The 18,231-nt window shown below is 39.4% G+C and overlaps 3 protein-coding genes and 1 pseudogene across 16 annotated transcripts in view; 2 read left to right on the top strand and 2 right to left on the bottom strand.

Annotated features, from left to right (window-relative positions):
• LOC109260960 (zinc finger protein 677-like) overlaps positions 1-2,009 on the top strand; it is a 205,703-nt gene extending 203,694 nt beyond the window's left edge. For 10 of the 12 annotated variants that reach the window (XM_053906240.1, XM_053906239.1, XM_053906237.1 and 7 more), the window contains one exon: positions 24-2,009. In XM_053906240.1, the coding sequence (XP_053762215.1) occupies positions 24-1,678 (1,655 nt within the window). In that variant the 3' untranslated portion in view covers positions 1,679-2,009. The remainder of the gene's footprint in view (positions 1-23) is intronic. The other 2 variants (XR_008423386.1, XM_053906247.1) reach the window with 2 other exon arrangements.
• The window catches only part of LOC109260970 (zinc finger protein 677-like), a 90,792-nt gene that overhangs the window by 3,363 nt on the left and 69,198 nt on the right, over positions 1-18,231 (bottom strand). The gene's annotated exons all lie outside the window — the stretch shown is intronic.
• Positions 1-18,231, top strand: part of LOC109260969 (zinc finger protein 677-like) — a 51,240-nt gene that overhangs the window by 12,813 nt on the left and 20,196 nt on the right. The gene's annotated exons all lie outside the window — the stretch shown is intronic.
• On the bottom strand, positions 13,468-15,184 carry LOC109260973 (vomeronasal type-1 receptor 2-like; annotated as a pseudogene).

Genomic DNA, 18,231 nt, shown 5'->3' with positions numbered 1-18,231 from the left:
TATCTTCCAACTCTATTTGATAGGAAGCCCTTCAGCTGGATTTGTAATCAAGGAATTATCACCAATAGAGGACATTAATAAAGGAGAATTGTGCCACCTGGTAATACTGGAGAGAAATGAAAGTCATGGCATCCAGGATTTTGATCTCAAGGAAGTCTGGGAAAATATGCATGAGTTAGAGACTCAGTGGGAGTATGATGCAAGAAATGACAAAGAAGTGCCTTTGACCCATGACAAAAATCTCACTTGTGGAAAAGATCGGCAACTGAATCAGTCCTCAGTTACTTTTCCTGAAAAGCAGAGTGTTTCTGTAAGAAATAATACATACCAGTATTTCATGCATGAGGAGCCATTTATGAGGAATTCGTTAAAACTGGGAGGTAACAGAAGTGGTTCTGGAAACCAGTACATAAACTGCGTGGAAAATAGAACTGGATTAAGTTTGCAGGCACATCTGGCTGAACTCCAGAGATTTCACAGTGAGGAGAAAATGTATGAATGTAGTAATCCAATTGAGAAGTCTGTCAGCAATGGTTCCTCAGTCTCACCACTTCAAGGAATTCCTCCCAGTACCAAAAACATTTGGAATAAATCTAGGAAGATTTTTAAATATCCTTTGTTACCTGCACAAGACAGAAGAGCATACACTAGAGGAAAATCTTACAAATGCAATGACTGTGGGAAGGCTTTTAGCAAAAGCTCAAATCTCATGAGTCATGAGAGAATTCATTCTGGACAGAGACCTTACAAATGTAATGACTGTGGCAAAGCCTTTATGGAGCGCTCACATCTTACTCGACATAAGAAAATCCATACTGGAGAGAAACCTTACAAATGTAATGAATGTAGCAAAGCCTTTGCTGAGCGTTCAGGCCTTACTCAACATGAGAAAATCCATACTGGAGAGAAACCTTACAAATGTAATGAGTGTGGCAAAACTTTTAAGCAGTGCTCCCACCTCATTAGACATCAGGATACACATCCTGGAGAGAAACCATACAAATGTGATGTATGTGGCAAGGCTTTTATCCAAAGCTATAACCTTATAGAACATCAGAGGATCCATACAGGAGAAAAACCATATAAATGTAGAAAATGTCATAAGGCTTTTAGCAGACGTTCAAACCTCTGGGGTCATGAAAGAACTCATACTGGAGAGAAACCTTACAAATGTAATGAATGTGGCAAAGCTTTTACCAAATTTTCAAATCTTACTACACATCAGAAAATACACACTGGAGAGAAACCATACAAATGTAATGTGTGTGACAAGGCTTTTATCCAAAGTTCAAACCTTACTGACCATCAGAGAATTCATACAGGTGAAAAACCTTATAAATGTAATAAATGTGATAAGTCTTTTATCAAACGTTCACATCTTTCAGGTCACGAGAGAACTCATACTGGAGAGAAACCATTCAAATGTACTGAGTGTGGAAAAGCCTTTACGGAACGTTCACATCTTACTCAGCATAAGAAAATCCATACTGGAGAGAAACCTTATAGATGTAATGAGTGTGGCAAAGCTTTTACCCAATTTGCAAACCTTACTAGGCATCAGAAAATACATAGTGAAAAGAAACCGCATAAACCTAATATGTGTGGCAGTGCTTTTATTCAAAGCTCAAGCTTTGGGGATCATCAAAGAACTCATAGGAGAAAGAAACCTTGCAAATAAAATGAGCAAGGCTTACTCAACGCCAGAGATTCCATCATGGAGAGGAATCATATGAAACTAACGTGGCAAAGCTTGTAACCATGGCTCACACCTCCCCTGATAAAAGAATATAAATCTCTAAAAGAAAGCACACAAATGGAATGTATGGCAAGGCTTATCCAAAGCTTATTATATCTTGTGAATGTAATTTTTACTAGAGGGAAACCTTACAAATGTAATGAGTATGATCAGGTTTATAAAAAATGTACAGATTGGGAAGGGGAGTAAAATAGGTGGATGGGATTAAGAGGTACAGACTTCCAGTGATTAAAAAAAAACCCAAAATGTACAACTTTGTGGTTTGTGGTCTTGAAAGAATTCACATAACATGGAAACCATACAAATATGTCAAAGTCTTTACCTTAGGAAACACCAAAGAATTCATACTGGACAGAAACATTACATGTGTAATGAAGGTGATTGTTTAGCCAGTGGACTACAATAAGAAAATTCACACTAGGGGGAAGTAGGTCTATTTGGAGGATTAACCAATCTTAGGTGTTAAATTCCATAGAAATTTGGGGCGCCTGGGTGGCGCAGTCGGTTAAGCGTCCGACTTCAGCCAGGTCACGATCTCGCGGTCCGTGAGTTCAAGCCCCGCGTCAGGCTCTGGGCTGATGGCTCGGAGCCTGGAGCCTGTTTCCGATTCTGTGTCTCCCTCTCTCTCTGCCCCTCCCCTGTTCATGCTCTGTCTCTCTCTGTCCCAAAAAAATAAATAAAAAACGTTGAAAAAAAAAAAAAATTCCATAGAAATTTAAACTCAGGAGATGATGTGAGTCAATGGAACAAGTGTATCTGTGGAAAGACCTAAACATCTTCTGTTTAAATCTTTTTTAAAGATTTTATTTTCCTCTCTACACTCATCATGGGGCTCAAACTCAAAACCCTAAGATCAAGAGTCACATGCTCTTCCAGCTGAGCCAGCAACGCACCCCTATAGCTTTTTTTTTTTTTTAATTATTTGAGGTTTCTTGAGGGTTCATTATTATTGATGACTTTATAACCTCAAGTTTGGAACCCAATGATGTTATACTTTCATTACGTGCGTTTCATTTGTCAACCATGGTGGTTTCAGAGAAAGCATCAGTAAGGTTAAAGGAACTTATTTCATTAGGTGGGGCTTAGTCATATGTGTATACCCTGGAAAAACTAGGATGCTAATTTTAAGATACAGTATAGTATAAATCTGAGAGCATGGGGAGTGGTAGGGAATAGATCTAAAACTATTACCCTAATTGTCATGTTTTCTGTGGTCATAGGCACTTCTCTGGATTTGGTGGTATCATTGAGAGCCTTTGTTGGTTAATACAGGAAACAAATACTCTATGAGAAAGATGATCATGAAACAGAGTAGGTCGTTACATTGAGAGAATGAGATTTTTATGTGAGAATGATGGGTTACTGGGGATGATATACGTGGTAGAGAAAATGGAGGGTAATGATGGTCTCTCCCTCTTTGAAAGGTAATAGTTATATATCATGGATGAATAAAAATTACTCTTATTTTTGGAAACTGAAAGGTTACAGAGGACATTTTAATCAGAAGAACCAAGGTATGGGTGACTGGGTGGCTCAGTGTGTTGAGTGTCTGGCTTGATTTTGGCTCAGGGTCATGTGATCAACCTCTCTGTTGGGCTCTCTGCTGAGCGTGGAGCCTTAGGATTCTCTCTCTTTGCCTCTCTTGCCTACTTGTGCTCTCTAAAAACAAAACAAAACAAAAACAAACCCAAAAGTAGTATGCTTGTGAAGGATTCAAATTTGACCACTGAAATTGCATTTTGATACTATTTGATTTAGGATACCCTATTTCTCATATCTAAGTAACTAAAACGTAAGCTTTTGTGTAACCCTAAATGAATCATGTGACTGTTATTAGCCCACGTGCATCCCACCTCCTTGGGGCATTTCATAATGAACACTAATAATACATCCTTTGGCTCTGTAGGTTGAATATCATAATTTTTTTCCATGTTAGATTCAGATATGCAGTTCAGGAAATATATATTCATAGGTTGAATTTGAGAGTTCAAATTCATAGTATATCTCAGTATATCTCAAAGTTCATAGTATATGTCAGATTATTTTTGTCGCTGTAATGAAAATAACCATGGTGCAATTTCAAACTCTCACCCTCTAAAACCTGCCTCCCCATTCATGAATATACTCCATATGATGATATTTATACATACCTTTTATGCTAAAATGAGACTAGTGTGTTGCACCGTTACATTAAATGAAAACAAAAAGTAGGCATATGAAAAGTATTGGGAAGTAAAAGAAAATTTCAGAAGTAAGGATAAAGACACTATAAGAAGACAGAAGAAGTTAAGAAGATACTGTAAGAAGTAAGGATAAAGGTAACACAATCTATATTTTGTGCTGGTGTGCTCAGGGAAATAATTTGAAAAGGTAAACGTTCATGAATTTACTCAAGAATGAACACACACAATGGGAATCTTTTTTGATAATGAGAAGTCTCACATATTTACCCTCAAACATTTTTTGCTCATTTGCACTTGTGCTTACTCCACTGGAACAGGATGTTTGGATGTCAAGAATGATGACTCTATTCACTCAAGTGTTCGGAGAGTATTTATTACATAAAGATGCTTTCTCGGGAGAGCACGGTAGACTTCTCAAGTTCTGAAAATGGCTAGAGAAAGTAGGGAATGGTGGCTACTTTGTTATGATGCATGCTGTGCGGGGCCGGGGTGATGGTACTCATTTACACTGTGAATTTATAACTACGGCCAAGGGAAGGGCCTCTCAGGAGTCATTATTAGCTTTTCCTGTCCAGATGGGCAGAATAGTTAAGAGGTTGTAATGACGCTTCACAGGTATCATTAGTTGGGCATCAAAAGTAGAGTCAGACTCTAGTATAAAACTGAATGTTTCTCCTAACTGACTTCGTTGGGAAAGATCACAATCTTCCTCATGCTAACTACTGCCTTCTCTTTCCTGATGCACACATAGACCCCACCACACAATATGATTATGGAAACTGGTTGTGAACTACAGTTGAGCTAAACTACCAAAGACAATTTTAGACCATGTCATGATTCTTTTTCTAGTGAGTTATAGTCTAATATTAATATACATTCAGAAGTGATAGAACATTTTCCCACTATAAGCCTTTTGTAGATCTCTCGCTTTAAAGGAGAATGGAATGAACGGAATCTCAAAATCAGTCCTTCCAGTTTTCTACCAAGATACTAGAATCAGGGAATGCCTGGGTGGCTCAGGCAATTATGCATCCAACTCTTGATTTTGTCTCAGGTCATGATCTTATGGTTCATGGGATTGAGCCTCAGGTTGGGCTCCACACTGAGCATGGAAAAATAAACAAACTTTAAAAAACTTTTCAAAAAGGTACTAGAATTAGAATATCTGTATTGAAACTTGGCAAATTAGTTTTAAATTCATGTAAATAAAATTAATAAATTTCAAAGGAATTCTGTAAGTTAGAAGACACAGGATTAGTAATTTTTGACACATTTTTAACACCTCTCAGACTGCTGGTGGGTTGCACGCAACATTATACTCTCTGGATAAAGAACAAAGTCCACTGACAAAATGTTTCATTCTACAGTTATCCTTGACTACCTTGTCATTTAATATTAATAAGGGGTATATTTAAACCTGGTCTGCAAAATGTTTTCTTTACCATCTTTTTATCTTCTGTTGTTGAGGCATGAATATGACATTTGAAAATTCCCCAGTATCCTTATTGTATTTAATTAAGTAATTTATTTTTGACAGAGTGCACACAAGTAGGGAACAGTGGGAGAGGGAGAGGGAGAGAATCAGGCTCCATGCTCGGTGCAGAGCTGACACGGGGTTCGATCCCACTACCCTGGGATCATGGCCTGGGCCCAAATCAAGAGTCTTGACACTCAACTAACTGACTGAGCCACCCAACCCCCCACCCATATCTTTATCAAAATTGCATTATTAAAGCATTTTCTTAATGTTTATTTTTGAGAGAGTGAGGGAGTGGGTGAGGGGCAGAGAGAAACGGAGACACAGACTCCAAAGCAGGCTCCCGGCTCTGAGCTGTCACACAGAGCCCACTGCGGGGCTTGAACCCATGAACCATGAGATCATGACCAGGCCAAAGTCAGCTGCTTAGCCAACTGAACCACCCAGGCGCCCCAAAAATTGCATTATTAAAATATGTAGCTGATTAGGAAAAACCTCCTGGGATTATTTCTGTGTAAATTAGACAAAACCTAATAAAGAAAAGGCCTTTGCCCCTCCCCATTCATCCTTCTTGGTCTTACAGTGGCCATCCTGCTGTAAGGAGAGAGAGTGCTGAGTGCTAAGGGAGGTGGAGCAGGCAGAGGACTGCCCAGGGGACCCGTCCCATCCCAACCTGCATCTCTGGGCCTCCTGTTATGTGAGAATGATAAACCACCTAGTTGTTTCAGCCACTGATTTCCAGGAGGACTGTCACTCACAAATAAAACTGTCCTACCTAACCAATAAGATTAATATTTGTATTGAGAGTAGAGTGGAACATTTGAGAGGGAATCCTGAATTTAACATTTTGTAGCTTAGAAAAGCTTTACTAAAACATTCCTTCACTGATGAGATAGAGCTGTTTCGCACATACCTACAACTCAAAATATGAACAAAATACAGCTTGAGAGTTTATGGCAGATGTTCAGAATGTTAGGATAGAAAGTTACAGGAGTAAGGAATTTGGTGTCACAAACAGAATTACATGTTTCCTTGACCATTTGAACTATTAGTCTCTGAGCTTATACCCCGCAGTAACTTTCTACCTTGCACAGAAAAAATGCATTCACTCATTCTATCAGTCAGCAACTATTCTAATCACAGATATTAGCAGGAAACAAAATTCCTGGCCTTCAAGTATATATCTATAAGGTAAGTCTATGAGGATAAAAAATGATAGTGGTAAAAGTACCATACATATGTTCATGTACAATGATACACCACAGGGTTTCCTAATTTAAACAATGTTTTCAGGCAATGCCCACATGATGAGGCAATATTTGAGTAGAAACCACTGAAAATGTATCATGCAAATACAAATGCGGACGGACAAGGAGGTGGAGGAAACAAGCAGAAAATTACCCGAATGGGAACATTTTACAGTGGATCCAGAATATCCACAATTGGTGTGTGGCTTGGTGAAATGTGATATTAAGATTCTACCGGAGACGTTTAAACTTGGGGACTTCTGTTCAAAATCCTCTCATGGCTTCTCATTTCCAAAAGGAAAATCAAAGTCACTTCATGGACCAACAGGCCCTGTAAAGTTTGCTGGCCCCAACCCTCCTTGCATCTCTGATTTCATCTACTCCTGCTCTCTCCCTCTTCCCTGTTTTATGTCTCCCTTTAGTCTTATGCCTATTTAACATAACAAATGCCTTATTTAGTTAAACATTTTAACTAAATAAAATTTGGGACTCCTTGTAGTGAACATTTTTCAAATTTTAATAATAGCTAAAATTATATGGAATAGACCCAAAACCATGACCTATTTGGAGAAGGCACAGACCTATTTCTTTATGGCAGATTTACCACTACCAAGAGAACACAGCAATGGGATGTGCTAATGAATTCATGGAAAGATAGTAAATATCATTTGTTAAAACTATCTAGGGAGCTGATCCCAGGACTTATTAAGATACATACTTTTCCTGTTGTCTACCCCTGTAGCCAGTCAGGAGTGTATTGCTTCTTCCATTTACGAATCTGTATCAAGTAATATTTGGTGGGTCTTTTATACCTCAGTTATGTCTTCAATGTCAGTATCATCACATTTTTAACATAAGATACTTGAAAATTGAATTGTAACAAAATCACACATTTCATGTTTTCCTCATTAGTACAAGACCTAGTAGTTCCCAATTATTCCTAGTCTTCCAGTTGAGACCAATATTGTCACCATTGCCTAATATTTAATTACAATATTGACTTTTCAGTATGTTTCATATACCAATTTTATACTAACTCTGGTGTGATGATAATGTGACTCTGCGAGGTCGGCAAACTTTTATGTAAGGAAAATATATAAATATTTTATTCTTTGTAGGCCATACTGTTTCTGTTACCGCTCTTCCAGTATGTCCTTATTGGGTCAAAAGTACCTTAATATGAGTGTGGCTGCATTCCAGTTACACTTCACGTAAAAACAGACGGTAGGCTGTACTTGGCTCATGTTCTGTAGGTGGCAGACTCCTGATGTACACAAAGGAATTAAGAGCACTAGAAGTAGTAACTATATGAGTAAATAAAAACTGTCTTTCCTATTTTTAAACCCCTTTAAAATACAGTGGACTGTTTAAGAAACTAATAGTGTAGTATATATGTGTATGGTATGTGTAAAAGAAACCTATACTAATGGTAGCACAGGGCAGGAGTGGAGAAATGGAAGTCCATGTGGAAAGGAAAGGTCGGATGCTCTGTATGAAGAAGTATAGACGCATGTGAAGGTATACTGTGGTCATCTGTGTAGGATAACCCCTAAAGCAAATACACAAAAAATAATTACAGGTAACACCACTGAACCAAAGAAAAGGATTTAAAACAAAATCATCTGTAAAATTTGAGTTACATCAAAGAAGACAGAAAGAGAGGGAATAGGGCAAAGGAGACATTATAAAAGCAACAGCAAGATAATGTAAATCTATATAATAATACCTGTAAAAGGAAATAGTCTAAAGGCTCCATTGAAAAGCAAAAATTGTCACTAAGTTTTTTTTTAGTTTTATTTATTTTGAGAGAGAGAGAAGGAGAGAAACTCAAGCAGACTCTGTGCTGTCAGTGTAGGCCCAACACGGGGCTCCATTTCAAGAGCCATGAGGTCATGACCTGAGCTGAAACCAAGAGTCTTAGAACCTATAAACAGATGAGCCAACCAGGCGCCCCTGACAATTAAAGTTTTTAAAAACAGACAATATATTTCCTGCGGGAAATTCACTTCACAAATTAAGGACACAAAGTAAAATCTTGGACAAAAGATAACATAAACGTTACTAAAAATAAAGTAGCTATATTAACTATATTTAAAGAGCAAACAACATGACCGGGAATAATGAAATCTATTTCATAATCATAAAGGGGTACATGTACCAGAATGACATGAGAATCCTAATTAATCCTTTATTTTCACTACACACAAATACACAAATACTCCCCATATCCAAGTCAGACACTAGAATCATGATGGTGGACAACCTTAGTTCACAACACAGACAAATACAGAAACATTACACACAGATGCAAACGTGTGCATATGCGTAACATATACTCAAACGCACAGTCATAACCTCACAAACACGCACTCCATAGAAAACTCACACTCATGCACACACATCAAATACAGGCACACACTCACATTTACACACACTCGCCTGTATTCCCACATTCCCAGTCCCATGTATGTAATTACATTCAAAGAGTCTGCATGCACGTGTGTGTCTCCACAATGTGCTCACATGTTGGAAGAATACAGGAATCTCCTGATCTTGGATGCCTGATAATGGGGGGCACTTCCCACCTTTCTTACTTCTTCCATCCCCGCAACAACCCCCACATATGATATTTACCACGTGCAGTATCTTAAACTGCTGTGAGCATTGCCATTGCAGGGGCAGGCGAATGGAGCAGAGTTGGAAGGTTGCAGGCATGTGCAGTGCATAGGCGTAGGCATAGGCAGTGTGCAGAGAGCATGGGACCATAGTGGAACAGATGCAAAACTCTTCAAAGGCATGTGATGCCACACTACTTGGTAAATACAGATATGTACACAAAAGCAAGGGGGGAAAGGCTAAAATGAACCCTGAAGTATGGGATCAAAGTCAGGGACATCACTATGCACACGGAGGTAGCTGTAGATAAGTAAATGAAACAGCAAAGAGAAAACTATAGATCTGTGTGAGGACAGGTAATTCCAGGTCGGTCTACTCAGACTAAGAGCAAAGACATCCCAGTATCAAGGAGAACATTCAGCACCCACATCTTGGTTTCTAACACTATTCTCTAATAAAAGGCTCCTTGGAGTTGTGGCTGATTCTATGGCAGGAGCAGGGAAAATACAAGATGTGCCTGGGGGATCTTGTAGTGGCAGAATGTTAAGAGTAAGGAAGTAATAAAAAAAAAAAAAATGGGGACATATCAAAGGGCCATAATAGCCAAACCTGAAAGAAATCCTGCCACCTGTCGCCAAATCTCTGATACCAACTGGGTATCCTTCAATTCAATATAATTCTGACTTTATTTGGTCTTAGTACAGACCCCACAAGTTAAGGGCAAAGTTGTTCCCGGGACTGCCTCCACTTCAGACACCAGTCATGAGTCAGGCATTCCCAAACCTCCCACGCATCTCCAGCCAACTACAAATTTAAGGCTTCCTCTGATCCCCTCTTGTTCAATATTTGCAGGGAAGACTCACAGAACTCGGAAAGTGCTATATGTGTGATAATCCTTGATAAAGTTATTTGGTATATTGGGACACAAAAAATGGAGGCCACCCCAGGTGCCCGACCCACATCACAAATCTAAACCAGCCTGCTCTTATGTGAAACATCAGCAAAGAAACCTAATATATACCAATCACAGACCTCTAACTCAGTTTCAGCTGGCCGACCTTATACTGGAAAATAGCAGTTCTGTTCTTCTAAGGAAATCCCCGACCTCCTAGCCAATCATGCCCTGTTTCTGCACTGCCTCTTCTAAAAGTCAATCTTGCCCCAAATCCATCAGGAAGAGCACTCCACTCCCTGCATGGGAGGCTCTGTCCTCCCCAAATCAAGGGTTGTCTTCCCTGGAATAAAAGACAGCAAACTCGTTACTAAATTGTTTTAGTTTTGTCATTTCACATGTTATTGTAAAGGATAGCAATAAAGAGCCACATTAAGGCATCCATAGGGCAGGGTTTGGGAGGACTGCCCATACAATAGCTTTTGTCCCCCACCACAAAGCTCCCAGGAGCTCCTCCAGGTGTTTAATCAGGGCTTCACTACCTAGACTTGGTTGATTAAATCTTTGGCCACATGACTGAACTCAATCCCCAGTCAGCCTCCTTCCTCTCCCTAGGGGTTGGGCTGCTAAGCGTTTCCATCCAATCACATAGTTGGTCTTTCAGAGGTGTCCAGTCCCCCATTTTGAAGTTCTGTGGGGAACCCTTGCCCAGAGTTGCCTCCTTAGTGTAATAAGGACACGCCTACCACTTAGGAATTCTTAAAGGTTTCTGAAGCTCTGAGCCAGGAACCTGAGACAAAGACCAGGTGAGTGTGTGTGTGTGTTCATGTTTATTTTTGGGAGAAAGAGTGCATGCACGCACACAAGAGTGGGAGGGGCAGAGAGAGAGAGAGACACAGAATCCGAAGGAGTCTCCAGGCTCTGATCTATCAAAACAGAGCCCAATGGGGGGCTTGGACCCACAAGCTGTGAGACCATGACCTGAGCTGAAATTGAATGCTTCACTGATGGAGACACCCAGGCGCCCCCTGAGTGTACTTTATACCACAGCTTCCAATGACCAAAGCTTGAACAATCTAAGCAACTAAATAATTTGCAGAGCATTGAAGTATAACACAAGGTATAAAATAAGTATAAATGAGTTCATGCTGATATGAGTAACCAATTGAATAAACACATAAATGAAGGAGAAGTGACACAGCTTCCACACAGAAGAATGGCAGATAATAAATGGGGCTACTTAGCCCTCCAGGATGTGGAGCTTAGTTCAACAGCACACCCCTACCCTCAAGTACCATCGTCCCCCACCGCCCCCTCACTTGACTGTGGGCTGTGTTTAGAGTTTCCCAAAGAATAGAGTATGGAAAGGCATGCATGGTAATTTTACAGTGGAGGAGTCTGGTGAACATGACCTTAACTAACTGATCATGTTTAACATCATCCAAGGTAACTCGTGTTAATTGCATGAAACCTCTCAGACTGTATGCCGTGATGAGATGTGATATTCTTCTCAAGAATCCATAAACGCAGTCTATCCAGGAGAACAACTTCAGGGGCGCTTGGGTGGCTCAGCTGGTCGAGCGACTGACTCTTGATTTCAGCTCAGGTCATGATCTCACAGTTAGTGGGATCAAGCCCCAGGTCAGGCCCTGCGCTGACCGCATGGACCCTGCTTGGGATTCTTTCTTTCCCTCTTTCTGCCCCCCTGTCCTCCCTATCAAATAAATAAACTTAAGGAAAAGAAAAAGAAAACTTCCGAGAAATTCAACTTTAGAGGCATTCTAAAATGTGAGGGACCCGTATACCTCAAACCTGTCATGAAAAACAAGGAAAGTGTGAGAACGTGCTCCACTAAGCAGAGGAGACCGGGGAGACAGGACAGCTACATATAATGTAAAATCTTGGATGGATCCTGATCAGAAAAATGACTGTGTTAAAACCATTGAAATGTAAATAAAGTCTGGAGTTATTTAACTATGACATAGCGATGTAGGTTCCCTAGTTGTGAAAATGAACTATGGTAAGGTTAAGGTGGTAGCATTGGGGGTTCTGGGTGAGAGATATTTTGGAACTCACAGTGTTATATTTACAAATTTTCTGCAAATCTAAGTTATTCCAAACTAAAATGTTTACTTTGAAAAACTTGCAAATGTTTATGATTTAATAACAGTGAATTATGTTAACCTCTTCTTTTTAAGTGTTTTAAATCTTTATTTTTGAGAGTGAGAGAGACATAGTGTGAGCAGGGGAGGAACACAGTGAGGGTGGACACAGAATCTGAAGCAGTCTCCAGGCTGTAAGCTGTCAGCACAGAGCGTGACACGGGGCTCGAACTCATGAACTGCGAGTTCATACCCTGAGCCAAAGATGGACACCCAACTGCGTGAGCCACCTAGGCGCCCATAAAATCTTTGGTTTTTTTAAAATTTTCTATTTTTAAGTAATCTCTACACCCAATAACGGGCTCAAAGTCACCATCCGTAGATTAAGAGATGCATACTCTACTGACTGAGCCAGCCAGGTGCCCATAAAATAGTTCTATGTTTCAGTTAATATCTTTTTTTTTTCCTTTCAATGGTGTCTATTGCCTTGGTAGTGATTTCAAAAGCGATACTATCCCTTTTTAAACAAAATCTGTTCATATACTCCACCTTCAAACTGCTACTCGTCTCCTGCACCAAGCCACCAAGCTTGATGAAATGGTCCTCCATAACCTCAAGTTGGAAAAGCAGAAGTCCATCTTGAAATCTCTTTCTCACCAACACAGCCAACTGCCATCAAGATTTAACACAGAACAGTCTACCTTGTAAACATCTCAAAAGTCATTCAGTCTTTTCCCACATACGCAATCTGTTTACTGGTTGCACCTGCACCCTTTCTAAAATTCAGCTGACACCTCTTCCTATGTTCCTCTTTGTCCCCCACAGTTTACTCTTCAAATATTGACCAGAAAATATTTGCATGCACTCATCTTGCCCCATAAGCATTATATTTCAAACGTCCACAATTTCTCTTAGATATGAGGCATAACATTCATAGCATAGCCTCCAAAGCCAGCAGTAAGTAAACCTAGTTTTCCCTCCACCCTCACCCCAGGCCATGTGCATCATAATCAGGATTCACAATTGCAATCTTAGGTATATCTTGGGAAAATTTAATATCTCAATTTGAAAATTACACATTCAGTGGTATTGCCAGTATGTTCACATTATTTCAGGACTGTTTTCTGGAATCTTAACTTCTCCACTGTTACCATTAAAAAAAATACAACTATTGGGGCGCCTGGGTGGCTCAGTCAGTTGAGCATCCAATTTCAGCTCAGGTCATGATCTCACAGCTTGTGAGTTCGAGCCCCGTATCAGGCTCTGTGCTGACAGCTTGGAGCCTGCAGCCTGCTTCAGATTCTGTGCCTCCCTCTCTCTCTGCCCCAACCCACTCACATTCTGTCTCTCTCTCAAAAATAAACATTAAAAAAATTTTAAATAAAAAAACAACTATATAAATATACACATATTAATTACAGATGATTTCATGTACCATGCTCTTTAGTATTTCATATTAAGCTGATGTCAGTGTCTCACTCACCCCTCTCTGCAATGAAACTGGCTCATTATGGTTCTTAACATTCCTTGAGGTCTCACTGCATCAGTGACTGAACAGGTGGAAGACGATTCATATATCCCTGATGAGATGAGGTAATTATGTATTTCTTCCACAGCAGACACAGTACAGTCTGAATATGCTGGGGTCATGATTCATGAGAACAAAAGGACTAATACTTGGAAAACATGCAATGATTAGTAAAGTGACATTCACCAGCCACCAACTAGAATTATCAAAGGGAGCCACGTAAACATAAATAATGGACACAACGGCATTAAACGATACAAAGGTAGTCACCAAAACAAGGATGCTTTGGGTGGCTCTGGTCTCAGGGGAGGTGTGGGGGAGAGATTGTTCCTATGGATGCTTTGGACCCTCTGCGTGTGACTGTGAAGGAGAAAAACCATGGAGCTGCTGGCCAACGTCATGTGTCCCAAACACAAAATGTCAAGGAAAGATGTCATTGCTGCCTATAATGAGCCTGTGATCTTGTCTCTACACTGTGAAGCACAACAATATCCCAAACGCTTTTTTTGGTAATAGTTTTGTTGTTTCATTTACAGTCATATAAATGGGAAAAAACTTATTTGCTAGCATGTGGAACACCCTGCACAGGATACTTGAGGGGCCAATGTACTTTGGAGCTTTCACTTTAAGCTCTGCCCACCTGGAGTTCCCAGGGCTGATCGTGATGGCCTGGAAGACACTCAAGGGCAGGTGGAACAAAGGGACATACCTCTGGCCACTCCGTGAACATATAAAAGAACGTAGCATCCATAATAAATGGTGAAATGTTTCAGCCCTAGCGCCGCCATCGTCTCTGGGATTCCTCTAGAGAGAATGGGCAAGGAGCTGGGTATACTCAGGTGACTGAGAACCAACTTTGTGGATCTCGGCTTGCATCCCCTGAAGCAAAGGGACATCTAATGATAGAAGAGTGAGAAACTGCCCAGGATTCCAATGACTATGTGGAATAGGAAGATCACTACTGTATTCAAATCCACCGAGGCCATTCTGTCATTGTCCAGAACTCACACGTAGAGGATTCTGCATGAAAATAATGAGTTTTGGGCTACACTTTCATGGAAAATAAAATCGTCACTTACCTCTCCCTTTCCCTGAGAGTGAACATCTAAACTCTATTGTCTTTTGTTAAGAGATGTCCAAAGTTACATGTGTGTCTTTTTATAGCACTTACAATGTGTGGGTCACTGTTATTACTGATTTCCCTATTGCAACTTATATAATATTCACAACCCTATGAGTTAGGAACTAACATTACTCTCACTCTATAGACGAGGAGAATTTAACCATGGGAAGTTAAGTGACTCATGTAAATAGCAGAGGAATCACGATTTGAACCTTGGTTGCCTAGTGGCAGTGACATGAATGTTTGCTACGGTACTATACTATGCCAGGAACCTCATTATGGATACACGCACACACATACACACACACACACACACACACACACACACCTTCTCATATTTTAAATTTATTTTACTTACTAAACCTGGTTTGATCATTTCCCACTTTCGTTTAAGTATTCTTTATAACCAATATAACTATGGAGTGAAGATTCAAAGGTCTTAATAAATTATACATGCACTGAGTAATTTTATTGAGCCAGTCTGATTTATTTAATGCAGACAACTGTTAGGATGGCAGCTGAACTCATTTCATTTTTTGCCTGGACCAAAAGGACAATGGCATCCGTAACAGAAATTATTGGGCAGAACTGCACTGTGTGCTAACATGGGACATGAAACATCACATAGTGATAAAGCTTATTAGGGCAGAAACTATTAATCCTCTTTAAAGATCACATCACTGTATGTTATTTTATAAAAAAAAAACAAACCTGAAACTTGAATTGATATTTGATTTCAAAAAGCTATTTAAATACAGCACAAACCTGCCAAATGGAATTTGAGGGCTTGGAATCTTGGGCATTTAATAAATTGAAAAGCAAGAAAGGTGAATCATGAGCTGGGAATACTACTGAAATGATTTTAAACCAGAGGAAATATAACTTAAAAATTTTTTCCTGATGAGATTTTATTTTTAAACTAATTTATTAATTTATTTAAAAAATTTTTTTTTCAACGTTTTTTATTTATTTTTGGGACAGAGAGAGACAGAGCATGAACGGGGGAGGGGCAGAGAGAGAGGGAGACACAGAATCGGAAACAGGCTCCAGGCTCCGAGCCGTCAGCCCAGAGCCTGACGCGGGGCTCGAACTCACGGACCGCGAGATCGTGACCTGGCTGAAGTCGGACGCTTAACCGACTGCGCCACCCAGGCGCCCCAATTAATTTAAATTAAAATACAAAAATAAATTCCTTAATTTTTTGCTCTTTGAAACCATCGGTTACAATGTTAACTTTTTCATAAAGGACCTTTCCTAATTTCATGAAGATTATCTCACAGATCAAGAGACTACAGAGATTTGCAGTAGAGACACATTTACTGTTTCCATTAAGCACATCACACTCAAGTTACAGAAGAACACATTTCAGCAATTCCCATTCAGTCATGCTATTCATGCTGTGAACCAGGTATTTTAATTAGTTCCATCACACTCATTATCACACACACATGCCTTTAGAGAAATCACATTATTGCTCCCGAAAATGTCTCTGTGACTCTTGCTCACGTTATTGAATGGCAGATTAATTTTGAAATTATAATCTTTTTGTTTAAAATTTTTTTTAATGTTTATTTATTTTAGAGACAGATAGAACACAGCTGGACCTTTCCCAACTAGACAAACTCTTTGTCTTGCTCATAGACGAACACTAGAGATATTCCACTAAGGCCAGAAAACCACACTAAAAAACGTACATGGTCACCTGTTCTATTAATTTGTCATTGTATTGGGGGGTTAGCCAGGGCCATTTAAAATGCCCTAAGAATTAGAAACAAAGATGCAGAACTATGTTTGTATATGATTCAAGTATACGTCCCAAAACACAAAGGAACTGATAGAAAATCCAGTATTAAAAATAATTCAGTAAGCTAATAGGACATAATACTGACATACAAAAACAATAGCCTTTTTGTACATAGGCTAGTATTTTTTATTTTTTTATTAAAAACATTTTTTAATGTTTATTTATTTTTGAGAGAGAGAGAGAGAGAGAGAGAGAGAGAGAGAGAGAGAGAGGCAGATTGAGAGGGAGACACAGAATCCGAAGCAGGCTCCAGGCTCCAAGTTTTCAACACAGAGCCCAATGCGGGGCTTGAACCTACACACTGTGAGATCATGACCTGAGCCCAAGATGGACGCTTAACCGACTGAGCCGACCAGGCCCCCGTGTACACAGGATATGTTTATACAATAGCCTAGGTGCAATAAAGACACATTTATGAGTTATTAAGAAAGTGTAACATAAGATGAAATAGGGGCACATGCGTGGCTCAATTGGTTAAGCATCTGACTCTTGATTTCATCTCAGGTTGTAATCCCAGGGTCATGGGATCAAGCCTCCTGTCTGGTGCTGCAATGAGTGTGGAGCTCGCTTGGGATTCTCTCTCTCCCTCTCTCTCTCTCTCTCTCTCTCTCTCTCCCCCCTCTTTCTCTCTCTCCACCTGCCTCTATCCCCCACTCTCTCTCTAAAATAAACAAATAAATAAATAGCTTTAAAAAATAAATGAAATAAACTAGCCAGTAATGAAACTAACAAAAATGTGTAAAGCCTATATGGGGGAAAAAATTAAACATTCCTGAAATATATGAAAATAGAAATAAATGAATATAAATTCATGTCATGTTCTTGGGTAGAAAAAGTCAATGTTAAAAAAAGGTCAATTCTCCTTAACCTAATTTATGAATTTAATTTGATCCTGATATAGTTTTTTAAATATATTGACATAGGTTTTCGAACTAGCAATGTTACTGCAAAAATCTTACAGAATAATGAATAAAAATATTCACAAAAACTTAAAAAAATCAGTATGGATATCCTTATGAGATGTTTATTTATAAACAGATTATGAGATCAGTGAAGCTAAAAATTCAGAAGTATGCCAAAGTGCATAAGAAAAGTTAATAACCAGCATAAACTAAAGTGGGGATAACATCATTAATGCTTGGTATTTGGGAAATGGGAATTCCTATCAAAATGACAATAAATGTTCTTTTTTGTTTTTTAAAATTTTTTCTTAAGTTCATTTATTTTTGAGGGAGAGGCAGAGGCAGTGTGTGAGCAGGGGAGGGTCAGAGAGAGAGGGAGACACAGAATCCAAAGCAGGATCCAGGCTCCGAGCTGTCAGCACAGATCCCAACGCAGGGCTCAAACCCAGAAACCATGAGATCATGACCTAAGCCAATGTTGGATGCTTAACCAACTGAGCCACCCAGGTGCCCCGACAATAAATGTTTTTATTCTTCACATCCTACAGCGGGATAAAGGTCAAACAAAAGAGAAGTCTATATGGTAAAAAATAATTAAAAA

This window comes from Panthera pardus, unplaced genomic scaffold, assembly GCF_024362965.1.
Source record: "Panthera pardus isolate Hobbes unplaced genomic scaffold, ASM2436296v1 HiC_scaffold_18, whole genome shotgun sequence".
Classification (NCBI taxonomy): Eukaryota; Metazoa; Chordata; class Mammalia; order Carnivora; family Felidae; genus Panthera; species Panthera pardus.
The sequence above is the reverse complement of the archived record's forward strand: the minus strand, read 5'-3'. Positions and strand labels throughout refer to the sequence as shown.